At 55.5% G+C, this 22,709-nt stretch overlaps 7 protein-coding genes across 7 annotated transcripts; 2 read left to right on the forward strand and 5 right to left on the reverse strand.

Moving 5' to 3' along the window:
* Positions 1–1,558: 1,558 nt before the first annotated feature.
* On the forward strand, positions 1,559–5,207 carry LRP88_08014 (uncharacterized protein; the record flags this gene model as incomplete). The annotated part of the gene is made up of 4 exons (XM_083244525.1): positions 1,559–1,787; positions 2,005–2,685; positions 2,744–4,707; positions 4,761–5,207. 4 exons carry the CDS (start codon positions 1,559–1,561, stop codon positions 5,205–5,207), a joined length of 3,321 nt encoding a protein of 1,106 aa, XP_083099019.1.
* A 1,009-nt stretch (positions 5,208–6,216) lies between these two features.
* Positions 6,217–7,400, reverse strand: LRP88_08015 (3-beta hydroxysteroid dehydrogenase/isomerase family-domain-containing protein; the record flags this gene model as incomplete). The annotated part of the gene is made up of 2 exons (XM_083244526.1): positions 6,217–6,858; positions 6,915–7,400. The coding sequence occupies 2 exons, from the start codon at positions 7,398–7,400 to the stop codon at positions 6,217–6,219; spliced, it is 1,128 nt and encodes a 375-aa protein (XP_083099020.1).
* Positions 7,401–9,894: 2,494 nt separating this feature from the next.
* Positions 9,895–10,846, reverse strand: LRP88_08016 (uncharacterized protein; the record flags this gene model as incomplete). The annotated part of the gene is made up of 2 exons (XM_083244527.1): positions 9,895–10,305; positions 10,367–10,846. 2 exons carry the CDS (start codon positions 10,844–10,846, stop codon positions 9,895–9,897), a joined length of 891 nt encoding a protein of 296 aa, XP_083099021.1.
* A 583-nt stretch (positions 10,847–11,429) lies between these two features.
* LRP88_08017 (proteasome core particle subunit beta 7) lies at positions 11,430–12,323 on the forward strand (the record flags this gene model as incomplete). Its single annotated transcript, XM_083244528.1, has 3 exons — positions 11,430–11,459; positions 11,515–11,662; positions 11,716–12,323. The coding sequence occupies 3 exons, from the start codon at positions 11,430–11,432 to the stop codon at positions 12,321–12,323; spliced, it is 786 nt and encodes a 261-aa protein (XP_083099022.1).
* Positions 12,324–13,055: 732 nt separating this feature from the next.
* Positions 13,056–15,681, reverse strand: LRP88_08018 (glutamine--fructose-6-phosphate transaminase (isomerizing) GFA1; the record flags this gene model as incomplete). The annotated part of the gene is made up of 4 exons (XM_083244529.1): positions 13,056–14,847; positions 14,981–15,212; positions 15,370–15,440; positions 15,677–15,681. The coding sequence occupies 4 exons, from the start codon at positions 15,679–15,681 to the stop codon at positions 13,056–13,058; spliced, it is 2,100 nt and encodes a 699-aa protein (XP_083099023.1).
* A 3,491-nt stretch (positions 15,682–19,172) lies between these two features.
* Positions 19,173–20,534, reverse strand: LRP88_08019 (proteasome regulatory particle base subunit RPT4; the record flags this gene model as incomplete). The annotated part of the gene is made up of 4 exons (XM_083244530.1): positions 19,173–19,293; positions 19,369–19,825; positions 19,881–20,267; positions 20,324–20,534. The coding sequence occupies 4 exons, from the start codon at positions 20,532–20,534 to the stop codon at positions 19,173–19,175; spliced, it is 1,176 nt and encodes a 391-aa protein (XP_083099024.1).
* A 929-nt stretch (positions 20,535–21,463) lies between these two features.
* LRP88_08020 (mago-binding domain-containing protein) lies at positions 21,464–22,060 on the reverse strand (the record flags this gene model as incomplete). Its single annotated transcript, XM_083244531.1, has 1 exon — positions 21,464–22,060. The coding sequence occupies one exon, from the start codon at positions 22,058–22,060 to the stop codon at positions 21,464–21,466; it is 597 nt and encodes a 198-aa protein (XP_083099025.1).
* Between the last annotated feature and the right edge of the window lie 649 nt (positions 22,061–22,709).

The following is a 22,709-nucleotide window of genomic DNA, read 5'->3' on the forward strand; positions in this document are numbered from 1 at the left end:
ATCCATGCGATGGAGACATTCCCACTGCTGCAGCAATGCCTTGCCTGGGTCCTGTCGGGTCGGGTCTCGAAGGGGAATAGGCGGGCTGAGAAGATGACTCTGGGGGCTCCATCTCAGTGACATTGGATGCCACAATATGCTGACGGCAGTCCTAGACATCTGGAGCCCTGCTCAGCCTGAGCAAGCAAGCAAGCAGGCAGAGGAGAGGAGAGGGCAGACTCGAAGGCAAAATGGCGGGCTGCCATCCCATCTGATCGGTCCAATCCCAAAAGTATTCTTTATTGTGATTGCCTACTAATAATACCCGCCCTGGCAGGCAGTGCTGACGGCGACCTGCACCTGAAGGAAGCGACTTTCGAAACCTCCACCGTTTATTTTTATTTTAGTATCGCTACCTCGACGTGGCTCCCCGTGGCCGGCCTGGAAATTGCAGTATCCAACGCCCCTAACGCCTAAACACGCACAGGGTCTGGCCCGTCAGCAGCAGCAACCTAACCTCCATCCATTCGCATTGCGTTAGATGGACCGCCTCTCACCAAGTCAGCTTTAGCAGGAGCCAGAAAAAATTGCGCTATCAGGTTTTGCGTATGCCTTGCCTCTCTGGGTACCGACCTACCTCTCGTATCTATCTGCCTTGTTGCCCGGCTTCCATCGTGAAATAATCTATACCGGGCTACCCAGTGTAGGTGGGACTCCTGCTGCTATCCGATCGCCCAGGAAAGTACCTCTACCTCAACTCCCCTGGGGCCATCTCTTACCTAGCTCCCTGATCTGGCGGCGTAGAACCGCTAGGTAACCCCCCGCCGTTAGGTAGGTACCCAAGCACCTCGAGGTACCTGCCTTGGCCCCTAGGTAGCCCGTCCTTGGTGCTAATCCCCTATTGTTGGTGAAGGTACCCTCTAAGCGGGAGTCTCCTCCACCTGGGCTCCTCCACCACCACCACGTTCTCCCCCCCCATCGTTTCCACGACTTCAGCTCCCCTACCACCAGGCGCCTCCTGCTACTCCATACCTTACTCTCCCACGACAGGCTTCGACTTTACTCCCACGCTCCTTCACCCACGCCGCCGCAGACGCGCTGCGCCGCGTCTCGTACTGCATCTTCTTCCATTGTCTCTGTTTTTCTTCGTTTCAGCCTCGCTGTTTACATGCTCCAGCCTCGCATGCTACCGGGTCCCTGCTGTCTTGTGCCGCTTCACTTCACTGCCACCGACTTGCTCCTCCCGCCGCCTCCTCCATCACCCCAGTCCGAACTGGGTGGCTTATCGTTGGGCCGTCACGCGAACACCAGCCCATACTCGCTCTCACCTCTCCCTCGACCGAGACTATCTTCTGCTGCGTACCACATCACACGCCTGCCCTCGCCAATTGGCATCGATACCTTCGTCGTCGCCGCTGCCGCTGCCGCCGCCCACCACTGCTGGCGCTGATGCCGACCGCTGCGAACGCCCGTCGACTTCTGTTGGACATTCGGCGCCGAGGACTCATTAGCAACTGATTAGTTTGGAGTTTGGAGGGGGGCCTGAGCATCTCGACGACGTTCCGGATTGCTTCTCATCATGGCGTCGGGTTACGACGACGCGATGCTGGGCGAACCTGGTCATGGCGACCAATCCCGCGACCATACCGGCTCCGACGTGCCTCCGCACCCCGATTCAAGCTGGCAGAACGGTGGACACCGGACGAGGACGCCCGACAGCAGCTATCGTCCTAGGCCGCCCGCCTCTGCACCGGGCACTCCTAATCCCCCCCCCCCCGGATGGGCTGAGGATCAGCCGCCCCGCAAAAGTGCTGAGCGGAACAGGTCGCGAGGGCGAGGAGGAAGATCTGCCAGCGGTCAGACGAGGACCTGCCAGGCGTGCGGTGAGCCCTTAACGGGCCAGTTTGTTCGAGCCCTCGAAGGAACCTTTCATCTCGACTGTTTCAAGTGTCAGGTGCGACGCCCAAGGCACCCCGTATTGTTCTGTGTCGATACTAACCAAGGGACAGGACTGCGGTGAGATAGTAGCATCCAAGTTCTTCCCGGCCGATGACGAGAACGGCCAGGGACAGTATCCCCTATGCGAGACGGACTACTTCCGCCGGTTGGGCCTCCTCTGTTACCAGTGCGGGGGTGCCCTGCGTGGCTCATACATCACCGCCCTAGACCGAAAGTACCATGTCGACCATTTTACCTGCTCATTATGTTCGACGATATTCGGCGCCCAGGATAGTTACTACGAGCACGATGGGAATGTTTACTGCCATTATCACTATTCGACACAGTTTGCGCAGCGCTGCAATGGCTGCCAGACAGCCATCCTGAAGCAGTTTGTCGAGATCTTCAGGAACGGCCAGAACCAGCATTGGCACCCCGAGTGCTACATGATTCACAAGTTTTGGAACGTGCGCCTGGCGCAGCCCACAGATTCGCCGCCCGCTCTCCAGAGTTCGGATGACCGTGCGGGCAGAGACCTCATCCGCGAGGAGGAGGAGCGCATGGAGGAGAAGGTCTTCCGGATATGGAGTGTACTCTCGACCTTTGAGGAATCATCGGCCGCTTGTATATCCGACATGCTCCTCCACGTTAGCAACGGCGCTTATGTCGACGGGGTTTTGGTCGCGAAGCGCTTCATATGGCACGTCGAGATCCTGTTCCAATCGGCGGACCGACTCGACGCGACAATGGTGGGCCTGAATGAGAAAGGTAAAGACAAGACCCTGCATGTGCCCGAGACGATGTGCGCCAGTCTAACTTTGGTCAGGTATGTCTTACGGCCGAGAAGCCAAGCTTTTATGTAAGAAGATTGTGTCCTTCTTCTCTTTACTGTCAAAGACACAAGACAGCGGTGGCCACAAGCTGGGTGTCACACAGGAACTGCTGTCCCTCGTCACTGGTCTCGCCCACTACCTCAAACTCCTCATCCGGATCTGCCTCCAAGGGGCGCTGCGCCTCGAGCGCGAAGCCAGCGCCTCCACCGGCCTCTACCAGTTCCTCGACGACCTGAGCGACCTAGACGCCGTCAAGAACGACAATGGCCAGCTGCAAGTGAACGCGGACGGTTCGCGACTATCATCGCACGACTCGGATCACTGCACCCTCTGCCATAGATCTGTCGAGGACGAGTGTGCCAAGAACGCCGACATGAGGTGGCATCTGACCTGCGTCAAGTGTACAAGGTGTGGGCGTGAGCTCGGCCGTGCCTTGCAGGAAGCCCGTTACAACGCCTTCGACCGCAAGATTTACTGCACAAACTGTGTTGGCCCCAACGCCGAAGCGGCAATGAAGTTTGAGCATATTTCCAAGCTGCAGCAATACGTATTCCTTCTCCGGGTTGCTCTGGCTCGCCTGTTGGATATTCTAAGAGCCAATGGAACCCTTCCGCGCTCCGGCGAAGACCCCAACAGTAACGGTTATGGCGCAGCTGGTGGCCATGACAACGATGCAAGGCCGCGTGCTGATTCTCGGTCACGCGGCCCAGGTGATAACAAGGACAGTCATCGTGAGTCGTCTTATGAGAACACTCTGAATGATGTACGCAGACTCCGGAGTACGCGATTAGATCGTCACTTGTCATCTAGTGTACGACAAGCCCGAACCTCTCGCGTAATGGATCCCGACGGTCGGGCACCACGCCCCGGCTCAGCTGGAGACGGTGGGCAAGGCCATGGCCCCCAAGGTTCTACCGATCTCATGTTTGGGCAGAATGACGGCATCACCCTCGATGATATTCCGAGGATAGTAGCTGTCGAGCAGTCCCGAGAACAGCAGCAAAGGACTCCCCAGCCCTTCTCTGATCGCTCTCTTGACGCGCCAGGTGGCCCAGGCCATCAGCGAACGCAGTCGGCCGATCGTGAGCGAGAATTCCGTGGTGATGCCTTCCCCGAGCGAATCGGCCGCAAGTTCTTCTCGGAGCTTTCTGGCCTCGAATACTTCAACGTCCGCCACCTCGCCGTCCTCACCATGCAGCCCATGATTGAGCAAGAGTTCACACTAGATGAGCTTCTAAGCTTCATCGAGTCGCGTAAGCAGGCGACCTTCTGGAAGAATCTTGGAAAGGCATTCAAGAACGACAAGAACAAGAGCATCAAGAAGAAGGGCGTGTTCGGTGTGCCGCTCGAGATCATCATCGAGAGAGACGGTGCAGAGTCAACAGACGGTGTCGGACCCGGCACACTTCGGATCCCAGCCGTCATCGACGACATCGTGTCATCGATGCGCAAGATGGATCTCTCAGTCGAGGGTGTGTTCCGAAAGAACGGCAACATCAAGAAACAGCAAGGTCTGGTAGAGAAGATCAACACCGAAGGCTGCGACGTGGTAAACTTTATGGAACAGCCCGTCATCCAGCTCGCAGCTCTTCTCAAGCGTTACCTGCGAGATCTGCCGGACCCCCTGATGACACACAAGCTGTACAGGCTCTGGATCAGCGCAGCCAAGATCTCAGACACAGAGAAGAGGAAGCAGTGTCTACACCTCACATGCTGCCTTCTCCCCAAGAGTCACCGAGACAGTCTCGAGATTCTCTTCAGCTTCCTTAAGTGGGCAGGGTCCTTCCACCAGCTAGACGAGGAGGTCGGTTCCAAGATGGACATCAGGAACCTTGCGACAGTTATTGCACCCAACATCCTTACGAACCCATCCAGAGCACCCGCCCTGGATAGCGAGGCTATTTATGTTATTGATGCTGTAGAAATGATGATTACGCATATCGAGGAGATGTGCCAGGTAAGATGCCTTGGTTGTTCAGCCTAGTGGAGCGTTTTCTGACATTGATATAGGTTCCCGACGAGATCCTTGGCCTCCTCAACGACCCCTACATCTTCAGCAACAGCGGAGAGATCACAACCAAGGAGATTCTCAAGCGGTTCCAAGATCGACGGGGGCAGATCTCGATCACTGATGTCAACGAGGTCTACAACCGTCAAGACAACTCTACAAGACCACCAGCCCGGCGAGTAGAGACGGACCCAGCCCTGTGGCAGGGCGAGGCCAGTGTTCGGCCCATGCAAGATCCTCCTATGCCCTATGCTAACAACGGCCCCGGCACGCCTCCGACACGCTGGAGGGGTCGGAATGACCTAGCCAATCCTTCACCGTACGGTGCCAACCAGTTCAACCAGTCGGACAGCCAGCTCGATAACGCCGAGCACAGCAGGCGACGGGAGTGGCGCAACTCGGGTCTCGCCCGGCAAGGCAGCGGGCTCGGTGTGTCGGGCAACTCATGATACTTTCCAACAATATCCTTCACCTTCTGGGCCAGGCAATGCCCAGTCCTAAGCTTCATTTCGTTTCCCTACTCAGTTCAGGAGGCATGATTTGGGAGTAGAGTCATTTGCATAGTCGACGGCGTTCCTCTTCGCTTCCCCCTCCGCCTGTTATTATCAATCACCCCCTTGAAAAAGGAAAAAGCAGATCGCCAACAAGCCCTTAACCCTGTTCCCGCACTACACGATGGACCTGGTAGTTTCTCGACTTTTGTCTCCCTACAAGACAGTGGATGTTTGTCTCCCTGTCTTGTTCACTTCCCACCTACTGCTCTATGCCGTTCCCTTGCTCCTCCTATCACCAAGGTGACAAGCAAGAGCTTGGTTCTTTTTTTTACCCTTTTTCGATTCTCGACTAAGTTGTTATTCTTTTTTGGGGGGCTCGGAGGTTGATGCTTTTTTCACGAAACCAAAAAAGGGTCAAAAGGGGGTGTTGTCATCTTTTTTTTCTTGTCTTCTTTCTTCTATACCTGCGTTGGATGGAGTAGCCATGTGAACGGGTTGATTCCCTGGCGAGACACGGAAGCAGAGCGATGAGAGTGCACAGAACATTCTTCTCGCGGGTGCGTGGATGATGGGTCAGATGTGAGGATGCAACATGTTGGCTTCATTCTGGGATCAGAAGGGGTTTTTGGTCACGGATGGAACATGGCATGGATGGATGGACGGATGGATGGCAGAGAGATAGGAACAATAGAATCTGTTCCGATTGGGTATTCACGACTTGACAATCGAGTACCAGCTGGTTCCTTTGCGCTTATTGCTGTATGGGTGTTTATGATCCTTTGTGAAATGATGTGTGCGTCAAAAATCGAAGCGTCTTTGTTAAATTAAACCTCGGCCTGTGCGGATATAAGAGCCAGGTATGTACATTCATGGCTGGATATGGATTTTTTTCTCCCTCGATCCCTTTTCATTAGAGCCCTCCTCTTACTCGTTTGCTCGTTCTAAGCTTGGCCCTGATCATCAATCATGCCTTGGCAGCAGCAGCTTGCTGTCTGTCCTGCTCAGCGAACCACTCCACGCCGCGGTTGATGCCCTCCTGCAACGTCCACAGGGGCTTGTAGCGCAGGACACGCTTGGCCTTGGTAATGTTGTAGTAGCGGGTCATGGAGCTCATAATGATGGCCTTGCGGGTGAGGGTCGGGGTCTTGCCCAGGATGCTGCCAAACACCTCGCTGATGAAGCCGAGACCGATGCCCAACTCGCGCGGCAGGGTCCAGGTACCCTCCTTTCCCTTATCGTGGCCGGCGGCGTGCCAGATGGCGCGGGCAAAGTCCCAGAAGTAGACGGGCTCGTCATTTGTGATGAAGAAGGCCTCACCGTCGACGCGCTCGTGGTCGAGGGGAACCGTGGGGGAGGCGGCGGTGACGAGAAGGAGCTGAGCGGCGAGGAGGTGGGAGTGGGCGACGTTTCCAACGTAGGTGAAGTCGAAGAGGTTCTCGTTATTGCCGACCTGGACGTTGTGCTTGCCGCGCTTGTAGACGTTGAGGATGCCGGCGAGGGTCTGGACGTCACCCTCACCAAAGATGCCGGCGGGGCGGATGGCGCAAGTGAGAAGCTTGGAGTCATCCTTGCGATTCGCCTTGAGGACGAGCTCTTCAGCAGCAGCCTATAGCGGGTGTCATGTTAGTTGGGTTCCTGGCGAGGCAAGACGCGACGACGGACCTTGGTCTCGGAGTAGTACTCGGTCTGCTGATCTCCACGGATCAATGGCCACCGCTCATCTGCGTTGAGCAGATCAGTGACATTGTCGCTGATGACACTTGCAGAGCTGGTATAGACAAGAGCCTTGACACCTGTCTTTTCGCAGGCATCAACCACAGATTGTGTTCCGTCGACATTGACCTTTTTGAAGATGTCGTTGCCGATCTTGGGGTTGTTGGCGACGGGGGACGCCGTGTGGATGACGACGTCGGGCTTGAGCTCCTCAATCAGAGACAGCAGGCGCTCGGGGTCGGTGATGTCGCACTCGCGGTACTCGGCGGCGGGATTGCGGTTGCGCTCGCACCGCAGGTCGACGCCGAAGACGGCGGTGGTGGTCCACGACTCAATGGCCTGGTTGACGATGTGATGGCCAAGGAAGCCGTTGCCGCCGATGACGACGACGCGGCCGAGGGGGCCTCTAGACTTGGACTCTGTAGATTCTGACATGGCTGGGATTAGACGAAGGAGGACGTGGGAGGGGAATTGGAGAGGGACGAGGAATCGAGCCAAGTGTCTCGGAGGAGAGCGAGCACTTGATGGATGGATCCTGGGGTAGTATTAATCTGTCGTCGATAGTGGATACGTACCTTTTTTGGTGGTTGAACAGGGGTCCTGGTGTGGCTGATTGAGTGACCTTAGGCTAATGACACTGACCATTAGGCTGTTGTGTGGCTTGACCTATAGCGGGCCTGGCACCCGTCAACCCGCTGGAGATGGAAGGCGCCAGGTGCTCTGGCCTTACCTAGGTTTACTTGCATGCATAGCTTGAATGTTCAGCGGCGTCTACTTCAGACCGTGAATCTCGTGCGTCACGAGACCTCACTCCTCCACTATTCATCAACCGCCTTCTCCATGTTTGCCTAGGGATTATAGACCTCAGGATCTTCTCTAGTCTCTCAGGACTTGGATCCTTTGTTGCCTGCTGCCCTTCTATATCCTTACATGACTGGCGACTGGCTCGTGCTTCTGGTTGCTCTGTCTTGGAACGACGTGGATAACAACATATAACTGGCAACCCACCTGAACCACGCCTCTTTCTTCTTCTTTTTCCAGGCTCGCGCATCCATCGCCATGCTTTTCTGCCTCCAGAACTCGAATCATGACCAGCGGCAGCAGCAGCAGCGCGGAAGACACCGAGATCCTCGTCCACATCACCGCACCCAGCCGTGTAGCCAATGATGTCGTCTACCGCCAGCTCGCACGGGCATATCTTGCCTTCCAGCCCCAAACGCGCACGGCGCTTCCGTCAACGGAGTCGTGGGTAAATGCGCAAGCGCGCGTTACACAGCAGGAGCAGCCCCAGGCTCCCGCAGTGCCGTCATCCAGCGAGGGCATGGCTTCTTCATCGTTTGGGCAATCCTTTGAGATCGGGTCCCAGGATTTGAGCTTTGAAGGTGCTTTGGATAATCGCTCATCACCTTGCATACGGTACACGGCGCCAGCTGAGAAAGGGGTCCTCATGTCATCTCAGGAGACTGGAGGTGGTTCCCTCAAGTCCTGGTACGCACCGCCCAGTCAAATTAGTGACTCGTACCCCATGCCAGATGCCGGGCTGCTGAGCGTTTCGCCTTCCCGTATGCTACAGCGTTATATCGGCCGGGCTGGGTCGCCACAGACTTCACCGACGCCTCCATCTTCGACTACCCGCAAAAGACCCCCTCTCCCGTCAGACTCAGACAAGGTTGACGTGCCGTCCTCCTTACCGATCCCTTCGCAAGATGAATCGTTACCACTTGGGCAGCCCGGATATCTAAAGCGCAATACCATAATTCCAAGGACACCGCAAGTGCCAAAGGTCGTTGGGACACCAGGGGCTTCAGACAACACTGAGATTGCACTTCTTGGGGATTTGTGCCCTGACATCACCCACATATCAAGCAGCATAGTCAGTTCTCGGTCACTAGTTGCATCACCCCGTGCTGGCTCAGAACCTCCGCCGGCCAAACGACCCAGGGTGAACCACCCACAGCATGGCGATCTAGTCCGAAGCTCGAGCGACTCAGTGCCGGCGCTGTTAGTCAGGGGGTCTCAGGTGGAACAACTCAGCAACAGCCTCGAGATACGGCCGCCCTCTCCCCCAGTTGGGATAGATGATGTGGACCCTTCCGATCTGATCTCAGCGAAACTCGCCAAACTAGCCCGAGATTTGTCGTCTCGATATCGTCCAGACCCCAAACGGGCTGTAGACCCCTTCGAACGGGGCTACTGGCTTCTTGACTGCACAGATTGGAGTGCTGAGGTCCGTTTCGAGACGTGGGGGTTCCTAAGCAATTACCTACGCAGTGGCCTAGCAGGCTGGGGTACATGGTGCCGTCGAGACAAGAGTCACGACTGGATCCGCCTGTATTGTTGGGGGCACGTTGCGAAGCATACATATCTTCTCCTATACTTGGCTAGTGGGAGGCAGCTCAAGACAACGGGGGCGAGCTGGTATGGCGCAGACGGGCAGTTGGCCATCGAGGTTCCGCCATACGAGAAGCAGGCCTAATAATGCAACCTGCGGCGGTGAACTGAGGGCTTGCGGAATGGCCACGCCTAGGAAACATGCGGCTTGTTGGGTCTGGGAATCCTTTCAACATGAGAAGCGAGGCGTCGGTTGGCTTTGGGCTATATCATGATTATCGATACTTGGGGAACGCTGGGTTGGATTAACGATGATGACACGAGAGCATGAGGCAACATTTGAAGGAATGAACCACACTATTGACATTGTGTTTTTATGTTATCATGAGCATCACCGCGTATCAGAACCTTCTTGCGTACAAACCAGCCAGCATCAGCACCGTACACTTAATTTCATACAGTCGCGCGCGCAAAATAGATATCCCTCTCCCTTTATCCGGTGAACCCAGAGCCCTGCATTTCCGTTACCTATTGTAGCCTCGGTGAAAACAAAAGACATTGTACACACTCTCTTTCTTCAATTGAGTGACAATCCCGTCTATTTCTTGTTCTTGGGATCCGCCTCGGCCTTGATGGCATCGGCGCGCGCCTGGATGACCTCCATCTCAGCTTCGTACTTGGCCGAAGCTTGGGCGGTCTTCTCCTCGTAGACAGCTTTCTCGGAAGGACTCAGGGCCTTCCAGGCCTCGCTGATGTTCCTGGAGCCATCGATGGCGTCGCTACCACCGAGACGCGGCCAGTTCTCGACAGTGAAGTTGGTGTAGGAGCTCAGGGGCCTCTTGGGCAGGCGGTCGTCCTCAAAGACTTTGTAATTCTTGTCTGTGAGCTTGGCGAGGCGGCGGCGGGCCTGGTTCGCGATGTGAATACGCGCCGGCTCGTGGGTCTTGATCCAAGCCTTGAGGTTGGCGGCGTTCTTCTCACGGTTAGCCGCAGCGATGTTCTCAAGGTTCTAGAGGAATTCATGTGTTAGCTTAGGATCGGATACTACGAGGGCAGTTGAGGGCGCGCACGCTAATCTCGGCAGCAGAGAGACTCTGGAACTTGCTGGAAAGACCAGCCATATGAGGACCAAGGCCGGCAGAGCCCTTCAGCACGTCTTTGTTGTCAGCGACGAACTGGGCCCATTTGGTGTGAGGTAGCGTGGCGGGCGTGTCCCTGAGAGCCCATTTCTTGAGCTGACGGATCTCAGCCTTCTTAATCTCCTCGGGGTCGACCTCCTTCTTCGGTCTTCCGGTGGTCTTCTTGGCTACGGGCGCGGCCTTCTTGGTCGTCGCGGCAGGCTTCTTCTTGGCGGCGGGCTTCTTGGCCGTAGCCTTGGACTTCTTGTCGCTCGCGGCGGGCAGGTGGGCGGGAGCAGAGGCGGAGAAGGCCCGGATGGGGAGCGCAGAGGCTGCCGGGGCCTGGCGGAGGAGCAATTGGGCGGCGGCCGCGGGGTGGGCAGATGGTGCTTGGATGCGGCGGGCAGTGGCCCTGCCGACGGCGGTGAACATTTTTATCTAAAGAGAGGGACCGAGCAACTTGTTGAAAAATGAAATCTGGTATCGCGGGAAGGCGACGACGCGATTGGAAGCTACAATTTAGTGTCGCGTGTCGAGAAAGCAATTTGAAAAGGTCAAGATGAGGCTGAAGAGGATGAGATGGTGTTGACGTTTTGGCTGGGCTCTTTCCCTTCTGCAATGCTCGGAAAGCTGCAAGGGCACAAAAGCTCATGGGTAACATGTACTTAGACAGCCCCGCCCACACAGGCCGCATCGCTTTGTACCATTTACATGGAGGAGCTGCAGCTTGACCAGCTTCCCCCGCCGAGCCAATCACTATGGCTTATGTAACCCCCCGCCCCCATCCGCGCCTACCTCATCCGCTGCTTCGTTGCAGGCTGCCGTAGGACGCGACAGTTAAGGTCAATCCAGCGAGTACCTACCCACCTAACAACCTCCCATCATCACCAACAGCATCAGGCTTTGCTATCGAAACGATATCCATCGCAAGCCACCTCATTTAATTTCTCCATTCTAGCTTCCTCGACGACGACCACGCAACCCTCTTCCCTCTCCATCCTCAACCACAGAAACCATGGATCACCGTCCGCAAGCTTGGGGTCGTGTATGTCTCTTCACATTGTACCTCTCCTCTAGGCCATGTGCTAACTACTCTCCAGCCCAGAGACGATGTCTATGGTGCTTATGATGCTTCCTACATGGGCGATAACGGCCCCAAGCAAAACACCCAGCAGCCCATCGTCACTGGTACCTCCGTCATCGCCGTCAAGTTCAAGGACGGCGTCGTCATGGCCGCCGACAACCTAGGTCCGTCATTGTTCCTCCTCCATCAATATTCATAGCTAACCATCCTCCCACAGCTTCGTACGGATCCCTCGCCCGCTTCACCGACGTCAAGCGACTCCGCTCCTTCGCCGACTCGTCGGTCGTGGGCTTCAGCGGTGACATCTCCGATATGCAGTACCTCGACCGCCATCTCATCGAGCTCTCCCTCGATGAGGCCTACACCTCCCCTGACGCCCCGCGCCTCAACGCCGCCAACCTCCACCGCTACCTCGCCAAGCTTCTCTACCGTCGCCGCTCCAAGTTCGACCCTCTGTGGAACCACCTCCTCGTGGCTGGCCTCGACGACGATGACAAGCCCTTCCTCGCCGCTGCCGACCTTCTCGGCAGCACCTACAGCTCCCCCAGCTTGGCCACTGGTTTCGGCGCAATGCTCGCCCAGCCCATCATGCGCCGCCACGTCCCCGATGAGGAGGCTGCTCAGAATCTCGACAAGGACGGAGCTGTCGACATTATCAAGGAGTGTATGAAGGTGCTATTTTACCGCGACGCCCGCAGTCTGGACTCATACTCCTTGGCCATCGTCACCAAGGATGGTGTCGAGATTACCAATGACCTGAAGCTCGAGGCCCAGAGCTGGGCATTCGCCGAACGGATTAGAGGATACGGTACACAGACCGTCTAGAACCAAGGGAATAGATGGACGAGTGGCGCAGGAATTGATCTGTGGCGCAGGCCTAGTCACAGTGGTAATACAAACAATACACGTATAGAGAGCTTCTCCTGTCCATGTGCACTTGTTTTCTTTGCTTTAGTACAGTCGTACCCAGCTAATAATGACCTAGTAATCTAAGCGTATTTTAGGTAAATCTCATGACTTTGCTAAGGGAAGAAGTAGCAAGGTACGGAAATGAATTTATATCATTCTTCTCAGATATTAGACTATCCTTAGCTAGAAGAAACCACAAACCAACAAAACGGCTAGAGGGGTGTTCTTCTATTCCAGTGGCCCATTAGTAGAAGCATGTAACAACGTACAAATCACAAGAACTTCATGCCTCATTGGATCTTTCTTCATTCTCAATATCTTCATGATTACGTTGCCTACAGCTAGCTTATCATAAACCAGGTCGACTGCCTGTCGTCTTTACCCATCTAACATGACCAGCCGGATCCCTGGCCTTCCTCCCATTTTCTCCATTCATTGTGTCAAGCATGTATCTCATGCAACCAAGCAAGGCAGGCAAAAAGAGACTTGATTATCCATGTCAACGCAAGCCCAGTTTTGTCCGGAAACCAACTCCAAATGTTATCATAAACCTCGTGCGCACCAGCGCGACGAACTAGGTACCCAAGCAGCCACGCGCGGCACTTCTCTATACCGCCCATCAAAACCCATCAATTGACGGCAAACACCTTACTCGACAGTGACCGACTTGGCCAGGTTGCGAGGGAAGTCGACGTTGAGACCCTCGAGCACGGCCAGCCAGTAGGCGATGAGCTGCAGGGGGATGACGTTGAGGAGACCCTGGAGGACATCAACAGTCTTGGGGATCTCGATCTTCTCAGCCTCGGAGGCCTTGAACTCCTCGTCATCAGGGTTGCAGATGACAATGGGCTTACCGCCACGAGCAATGACCTGCTGGTAGGCGTTGAGCGACTTCTTGAAGAGGTCATCGCGGGTGAGGATCATGATGATGGGGAGGTTCTCGTCAACCAGAGCCAGCACACCGTGCTTCAGCTCACCAGACATGACGGCCTCGCAGTGGAGGTATGAGATTTCCTTGATCTTCAGGGCACCCTCAAGGGCAGTGGAGAACTGGCTGCCACGGCCGAGAAGAAGAAGAGACTTCTGATCCTTGAAGGTCTTCTCGCACAGAGCCTTGATGGACGAGTCAAGCTCGAGGATCGACTTGATCTGACCCGAGACGTTGGCGAGACCCTCCATGATCTCCTCGCGACGGGCCTTCTTGGACGCACGGTCCTCACTAAGAGACAGAGCGAACATGACCATAGCGATGAACTGAGATGTGTAGGCCTTGGTGGAGGCGACACCGATCTCAGGGCCGGCGTTGACATGGACACCGCAGTGGGTGAGGAGAGAGATGGAGGAACCGACAACGTTGACGATACCGACGGTCAGGGCACCACGCTCCAAGCAGTAACGGAGGGCCATCAGAGAGTCAGCAGTCTCACCAGACTGGGAGACGAAGACACAGGTGTCGTCACGGAAGACGGGGGCCTGTCGATCAAGGAAATCCGAAGCCAGCTCAACGGCGATAGGGATCTCAGCAAGCTCCTCAAAGATACCGCGGACAGCCATGCAAGAGTGGTAGCTAGTACCGCAAGCAATGAAAATGATGCGGCGGCATCGGCGGATGGTAGAGATGTAAGAGCGAAGACCACCGAGGGTGACGGTCTTGTTGGCGATGTCGAGGCGACCACGCATAGTGTTGACCACCGACTCTGGCTGCTCGAAAATCTCCTTCTGCATGAAGTGGTCGAACTTGCCCTTCATGATCTCCTGAAGCTCGAGCTCCAGGGTCTGGATGGTTCGGACGTTGGAGCTACCGTCGGCCTTCTTGAGACGGTGAATGTTGAGGGAGCCCTCGTGGATGTGGGCAATATCGTCATCCTCAAGGTACATAACCTTCTTGGTGTGCTCGACGATGGCCGAGGGGTCGGAGGAGAGGAAGAACTCAGTGGGCATGGGCATGCCATCATCGGTCATGAAGGCACGAGACTGAGATCGGTGCAGAAGAGACTTGTCAGCGGCGCCAAGGCCGGCATCAGGGACAAGAAGATCGTTCTTCTTGATAGCGACGTTCTGGGCGGCAGCCTCAGCGGGGAGGGCAGCGTTCTCATCAGAGTACTCGACATCGACAAAGTCGACCTTCATGCGGCGCTGGGTCTTTACACCAATGACAAGGGGAGAACCCTTGCGGGCGGCAATGACCTCATGGGGGTAGTGGACGGACTTGATGAGAAGACCGTAAGCACCCTCGAGCTCCTGGATGACAGCCTTGGCCAGGTCGGTGAAGCCGATCTGGGGGTGCTGGTCGTGGATGTACTTGGTGAGCTTGGCAATGCACTCGGTGTCGGTGTCAGTCTCGAACTTGAAGCCCTTGGCCGAGAGGAGAGTCTTCAGCTCCTTGTAGTTGGTGATGATACCGTTGTGGACGACGGTGAACTCCCAGGTGGGGTCGGATCTACATTCAGGGGGGAAACAGGTCAGCAAAAGATGTCTCCAGACGCACCCAATCCAGCGCCAGTTCCAAGTTTCAAAAACGGGAACCAACACCGCGTCTAAATCAGGGCAAGATTTGCAGGTTAAAAACGTACCGGTGAGGGTGGCAGTTGATGGTGGAGGGAGGACCGTGGGTGGCCCATCGGGTGTGGGCAATACCGGCGTGTGAATCAAAGATCTTCTCGAGGTCGATGTCCGACTCATCGACGAGCTTCTTGAGCTTGGCAACCTTGCCAACCTCCTTGAAGGCCAGGACCTCCTTCTTCTTGTCGCCATCGATGGCTAGACCGGCCGAGTCATATCCTCGATACTCAAGACGGGACAGTCCTGTTGAACAAGTTATGTCAGCAATACGAAGCTTGTGTCGTCTCACCATTGACTGGCGGGGCGGGGAATGGCTGATGAAGGGGCGGCCGAGGGGGCGTTTGACGTTGTGAAGAGGGGCAGCTGAGGAGGGGAAGGGGGGCAACGTGGGAGCACTGACCGTTGATCAGAGTGTCGAGGATGAACTTGCGGTCCTTTTCCACCAGGTAGTTGATGTATCCAAAAATGCCACTGCAAGTCGAGTGCAATTAGCCATCGTGTTCTTGTCAATTGGGTCCTTCCATTGACCGCCAGCTCCATCTCCATCTTTCCGCTTCGCCCATGGCCATCATGACCATTCCCTCCGTCTCTTGTTGCATCTCTCGGAGGCAAGAGTCGGTGGAAACGCAGTAGGCGGCGGGCGACGGCGGAGAGGGGGAGGATAGAGCTAGGTGGCAACAAAAGCGGTGACGGGGAAGCTCCCTTACCACATCTTGACTGAGCTCTGTGCGGGAGGAAGACGTTCGCAATGGGGTTCGGGTTGAAAGGGCGGTCGGGGTGGAGAGCGAAGCGCAGAGCAGAGCGAGAGAACAGGCGGATCAGTTGAAAGGGGGTATCACGAAGCAGAATGTATGGTATGAGAGGAGAGAGGAGAGGAGAGGAGGAGGGAAGAAGGAAAAGCTGACGGGGGAGAGCTTGTTGTATATGTAGTCGTTTGGTGGTCAGGACTGAGAATGGCGGGCAAAGCGGTAGGTACTGTACAGTAGCAGCAGCAGTAGCGGTATCCATGAGAGGCTTGGCCCCAGCTTCCCAATGTGGAGTATCCATGGTGAGGTAGGTACGGCCCTGGCCCTGCTGCTTCCAGTTGCCTCCAATGGAAGTGCCTGGACCTCAGCAACGAAACATGTCCTCCCCTCCCTCTCTCACCTTTCGGACTCTAGCTTCTGGCCCGCCTCAGAAACCCGAGGAGCAGGCTCCTGCGTCTCTCACCCTTAGCAAGTGGGCAGAGTGGGGTTGCGGATGACAGTGGGAGGGGAGTGGAGGGGTGTGTGCTTGACAGGGGCTGCAGATGGCTTGCCAGCCCTTTCTAGGGGCGAGAAAGAGAGGGATTCTACAATTGTTGATTTGTTTGTCCAGGCTGACTATCAGAGAGAGTTGACCGGTCCCCGACCAGTAGGTTCCAAAACATTCCTATCTTCCTGACTATTGATGGTTGAAAGCTGACAGGTCAAGCAGGCCAGAAAGAGAGAGCTAGAGCTGTCTCTGGCCATAGCGATAACCGTCTGTGGGGGGGGGTGTGCCCCCCCCTTCAAGCCGGGCGGCTCACCAGTTTGAGATGGCTCAGGGATATTCCGCCATCGGGTGTTTTGAGTTGAGTCGACTCTATGCTGCTGCTACCAACAATCACTCGCCCATTGGCCGTTGTTGTCCTCGTTGCACTGCATCTCATCAGAGCACAAGAATGTCCCCAGTGTTATCGTGGTCGTGGCTCTCCCGTGTCATCGATGGGCGAGTCAGAACGTGATGGAAGCCAAGGTCAGCCATCATTCATGGTTGCATAAGGGTCCAGATGGGGCTCTGGCTCAATCTTGGCCACCACCCTATTACTTACCTCTTACACTCGAGTAGGTAATCACAAAAGACCACCAAACGCGGCCAGCATGTTTCCATGCTTCTAAGAATACCACTTCGGGTCTTGCCTCGTCGACGCTAGCTCCATCATGGCCCGGTGGGCGGTGCCAGGCCGAGTTCGTGGGTCTGCAGAAAAAAGACAGCTCTAGCTTCGCATCATGAAAGCTTTTGTCACGGCAACGCATCTCGCCGAGCCGCCCACACGGTAGCCCGTCATGGCAAACCCAATTTGGCCATTCGTTCGCGGGACGCGCCTTTCGAAAGCTTGATGGTACTGTACTGTGCGGAATCATGCCTACAGGGCACCTGCTAAACGTTTGCTCCGGGGTCCATGGGGGCAAAGAAACATCAGTCGAGCCCAATTGTTTACCGAAACACTTGCCTCAAGCTTTGTCTCAATACTACCCTACCGATGCGTGCCCGCATGCAGTCTATCACCTATCATCATCAACAACAGCCGGGTGCATTATCACCACCACCACATCACCAGCTGCACGGGGTCTCCGAGCCCTTGTCCCGCCGCTACGGCAGAGCCTCCGTCAGGCACGCACCGGAAACTTGCATCTCGCTTCTCCAGGACGCCTCTCCACCAAGAAACCGGATCTCAACAACCATCACGAACCAAAGATCTGCTCCTCCATACGAGCTCTCAACCTCGCGTGTTCCTTATCACTACAGGAATAGCATCTACTAAAATAAAGCATGCATCCTGTGGCGAAGCTCGCCCCTGAACTTGAGCCGGTATTTGTGTCGCCCGATCCTGCCCAGCTCTGAACACACAAACGTCGTCATTCTCGTTCGTATTTCTCCAGGCTCGGACCTCTTAGCACCACCTGTGTCCCACTCTCTTCTCTCGGCACTGGCAGATCCCCTGCGTTGACCAAGACGCAAGCCCCTGACCCTCGCCCCCGAGACAAAAACGTCACCCAGAGAAAGACAAGACAGGATCCCCAGGGGCGGCCACCAAAACCGTCCTCTGGGGCGGTGGACATGGCGCCAGATCGCCCCCAGGTCGTGGGTCTCTATTCTTCTCACAGCCTCAATCGCCGCCTCTGGGCTCCCCTACAAATGAAAAGCCTCCAAGAATAGCACTCCTAGCGCCAGTTCCGCTCGGCGTTCCCTCCCCTTCTCAAGCAAGCCAAGCGCAAGCGCGGGCGGCGTTGGCAATGGGGATACGGATGCGGTTCTTATTCTCCATCTCCAGCATTCCTCGGAAGAACTTTGCTTTTCTCTACCGGACTCTAGGCCTTGTCATTCTACCGCTGTTGCTACCGTTGGCTCAATTGTCTCGCCTTGTGGTGCCACCATTAGACGTCATACTCTGGTCTTGTCCTTGACGTTGGTTTAGATTGTACGCTCCTCACAAAGAAACAACGGCGAGGAAAAGAGCCATCCACCATTCATCAGCCGCCAGCAGCGGGCCGTCAACCAGCCATCCAGCTCTCTGACATCAGCCACGTTGCCTGAAGGGGTGTGTGAGTTCCCGCTGAGCTGACTCCCGTCATCAAGCAAATGATCAAGTGGGTGTCAGCCCCAGCCAAGGACAGGGCCCCGCGCGTTGCTGCGGCTGTTGCTTGTTTAGGAGTTGGAGGCTGTAGGACCCAAACAAACGTCAAACGCCAGAGTTGATAACTACCTAATGATACAGCTCGCTACCAATATGCCTCTTTCACGATAGTCCTGGGCTAGCTTTAAACCGCGGCACCCTCAACTCACAAAAACAACTCGCCAGGCATTGTAAGCACCGCACGACCTGAGCCAAGCTTGACACAGACCGCTCGCAGGCGTGGCTTGCCCCTTAGTCGGTGCCAAAGATGCTCAGCCCTAAGCTAAAGAGAGCCGTCGACATTCCTCGTTTGGTGTTCTAGACGGGTCCTGATGCGCACCCTTTTCTCCCGTCACTCTCATGGCGCTCCGCAGTAAACCGCGTTCAGCACCCTCAGCCGGCCGTGAGCTGACTGGGGGCAGAAATCTCGCATGCGAGAATTCAGCCTTGCGAACTCGAGTGGAGATGCTCCGTTGCTCGCTGACAGGACGAAACGTCTGGCTGCTTGGCTGCTTACACGGACATGGATCTCGGGGATCTGACGCTCCCCATGTCCTATCACATCACATCCCCGACCGTAATCGTTTATCCAACGGTTGTTCTTCCGAGACGCCATGTGCATTCCTGTTTCTAGGGCTGAGCCAATCCATAGCCGCCGGCCCTGACTCTATTGTACAGTCCAGTCCAGTTCAGTATTGGTGGATTGATTACCCAGCGACCCTGTATCCTTCAACCTCCATCATCCGTGGAGTTTCTCCCCGCCGTAGTGTCATATTCATCTTGGCGTGCCGTACTCCCTTCCCTGCTTACAGCTTCTGATACTCGAGCTTACCCTCGAGCTTCTTGGCCTCGGCCACCTTGCGAACCGCCTTGTTGAAGTCATCCTGGTTGATTGATTCCCGATAATCCTTGATGGCAAACAGGCCACTGTTCTCTGTGTCAGCAGTTCGGTTCCAACGTGGTTTCATATGAGCTCCTGGTTGGAGAAGAGGGAGTGCTTACGCTTCAGTAACCACGTTTCGCAAGTCAGCACCGTTCAGTCCGTCACTCATCTTGACCACACTCTCAAAGTCAATGTCACCATCAACCACGACGCTTTGAGAGTGAATCTTGAGAATCTCGAGTCGCCCAACCTCGTTGGGCAGCGGGATCTCAATCTTTCGGTCCAGACGACCAGCACGGAGCAGAGCGGGATCCAGCGTGTCGGGTCTGTTGGTAGCCATGATGATCTTGGTCTTGCCCAGGTAGTCGAAACCGTCAAGCTGGTTGAGCAGCTCCATCAGTGTTCGCTGGATTTCGCGATCGGCACTTGTACCCTCGGAGAATCGTCGTCCACCGATGGCGTCAATCTCGTCCATGAAGATGATGCAGGGCTCGTGCTCCTTGGCATATCCGAACATCTCGCGGATGAGTCGCGCCGACTCACCAATGTACTTGTCGACAATGGCGGAGGAGACGACTAGCTCATTGTTAGTTCGGGGTGCGCAACACGAGATTGGTTGTAGAAACCGTACCTTTCAGGAAGTTTGTCTCCAGACTGCTTGCGACTGCTCGCGCCAGAAGAGTCTTGCCTGTTCCAGGAGGTCCATAGAGCAAAACACCCTTGGGAGGCTTGATGCCTACTCGCAAGAACAACTCGGGGTTCTTGAGGGGAAGCTCAATGACCTCTCGCAACTCTCGGATCTGATCGTTCAGTCCACCGATACCAGCAAAGCTCACTTGACCGGGGTCCTCCAACGACATGTTGTACACCAGGGGATCGACCTCGCGGGGAAGCATTCGCATGATCGTGAGTGTCGTCATATCGAGGGCAACACGGGTACCTTGCTTCAGCTTCACCTTGTCGACCTTTGATCTGCAGCCGACGACATATCGTGGTCCGGAGGAAGCCTTGACGATGACTGCAGAAGTAACGATTAGCTTTCGTCTCCCTCGTTGATTCGCCTCGCCGTCTCACATCGTTCATCGTCGAGCTGTTTTAGGACCTCGCCGATAATCTGTCCCACGCTCTGAAGTGCCTTGATGTTGTCCTCGGTCCTGTCAAACTCCCTTTGCATGTCCTTGATCTCCAGGCGTAGGCTCTTGAGCTTGGCTTCCCACTCTCGAGACTCGAGGAGCCTCGCCCGGTACGAGTTGAGGGCGGCTTGGCGCTCTTCCTCTGCGGTCATGGTCGCAAACGTAAATCTGACGGTTTAAATGCTAGGAGCTTTCGGGTACGGCTGAAGGGGCTCGCGAGTCGGGTATTGGGAGGTTAGTTGCTTGGTGAATGGGGAGGTGTTGTGTTTGGCTGGCCAAGGTGGTTGCTCATGGCAGATGGAGAGCTTACCTCACCAGCTGGAGCCTTCCGCTAACCCCTGCAGGTCAACAGGGCAGCTTGGCCCGGCAGAATCTCGGAACTTGAACCGTGCTTTTGGGCAGATCTAATCGTGAAGTTGCTTACCCTGTATGACGATCATCGCATTCGAGGGCGTCCAAAGAATCGCCACCTATTCTTATCGTTGAAGACACAGGTTGAAGTGATGGTTTATTCCAGATTGCCAGGTTTTTGTTCTTGGCACTGAGAAAGAGGGTGTGGGAATATGAGAATCTAGGACACATTTAGGAGGCACATGTTTGATTGAGCATCTATGCAATCTTCGGAGTATATGGTAGAGGACCATACTAAATACTACGAAACCACTATACGTGCTATACAAGATCCCCAATTCAAAACGCTCCTCCCTTTACCACCATAGAGCGTGACGTCTCCAGGGTGGCAGCTCGTCATACTGGCCCGATAAACAGTCGAAGACGATCGTGCCTCGAGGGCCCAACTCCATGACGGAGAATAATCAATAGTGGCCTCGACGAAAAGTCCGAGCGTCATTAGACTTTGCAGTCTGGGATTATGGTGGACGGTGGCGTGATCTAGGCCGCAGGTTTGTTTCCAAGCTCATCTGAGTTGGCGGCTCGAGACGGATGTGAGCTGTCGTGGGTGCATTGAACCGCACCGAGGAAGTTCTCCATGAAGTTGTCTCTGAGGCGGGGGTTGCGCCCAACAGGGTCGAGTATTTGTCCAAGGTTCTTCGTCTAACAGCGAAATAGACGACAGGCTCCATCACTCCTTGTCGCCGTCCTCACCCTCAGCAGGAGCCGCGGCATCTGAGGCTGCCTTTGGCTCTCCCTCGGCATCGAAACCGAGGGCATCCAACTCTCGGATCAACTCGTTAATCTTGATGACCTTGGCGATTTGCTCGGGCAGCAAGGCCTCGCCGCCCTCCTTCTTGCTCTTGAGCTCCTTGGCCTGCTTCAGCTTCTTCTTAAGATTGCGTGCCTTCTTCTCGCGCTCAACTTCGGGGTCGACTTCGGACTTGGACTCTTGCGCCGCAGCAGCTGCGTCGTCGCCTTCTGTAGCAGCCTTGGCCTTCTTCCGGGCCTCGCGCCTCTTTGCGTTCTTGTTGCTGGCGGCCGACGACTGCTCAGTCTTCTCGTCCTTTAGCCCCGCGGCGCCGGGGATACCGATCCTCTTGCCGCGCTCGCGGAAGGCCTCGGCGGTGCGGTTCTTGTAGACCTCGACATCCTCTGCGGGGCGGTAGCCGGGGCGGATCTTGATTGCCTTGCGGGTGCTGCCATCGGCGCGGACGGACTGGGGGATTTCGCGCTCGCCGCTGGCCTCGTCGGTGACGATGCCCGAGTTTGTGGGTTGCGACGGCATTCTCTCTTTTCTGATAGGGAAGCGCGAGTCTGTCGGGGAGATGGAAACTCGGACGTGATTATCGTCGTCGGGCTTGGGGGGTTTGTTCGGCAGGTGCCGAGGCAAGCTAAAGTAGAGCAAACTTGCGCTCGAAGCCTGGAGTTTTGGAGGGGTTGGAGGGGTCGGTGGTGGCTGAGACTGAAGCTCGACTGAGCCACAGGTTGACCGTGGCTGGTGAACAATTGCTTCCCAGCTGAGGCTGACTTCTCTTAAGCAGGTGGTAAGGCATGGTTTTGTACCAAGGTCAGAAGTGTACTTGTCAGATCTACGTAAAAGAACATGACTTTTCTCATTAATTGTGATTCTGGGGTGATTCTATGTGTGCTTATTTGACATTGTACTTGTTGTTTGACGCACAGTAACGAGCACCTCGCGAAGATGATCGCATTCCATGGAAATGAGAATAAACTGTTACACATTCAACGGGAATGACACAAAAGTTTACACATTTCATGTGACAGGCCTTGCACAAAGTGCTTGCCCTTTGTTATTCTCGAAACATTTGTTCTCATCTGCCGGAAATACATGCCACCCCTGGCGATGAATCTCAAAATGAGCTTATTGGACTTTGGCTCGACGCGAGGGAGCTAAGAAGGTCGTTTGACCAAAA

Source organism: Fusarium phalaenopsidis (assembly GCF_050370095.1).
Source record: "Fusarium phalaenopsidis strain FUZ10S chromosome Unknown contig_32302, whole genome shotgun sequence".
NCBI lineage: Eukaryota > Fungi > Ascomycota > Sordariomycetes > Hypocreales > Nectriaceae > Fusarium > Fusarium phalaenopsidis.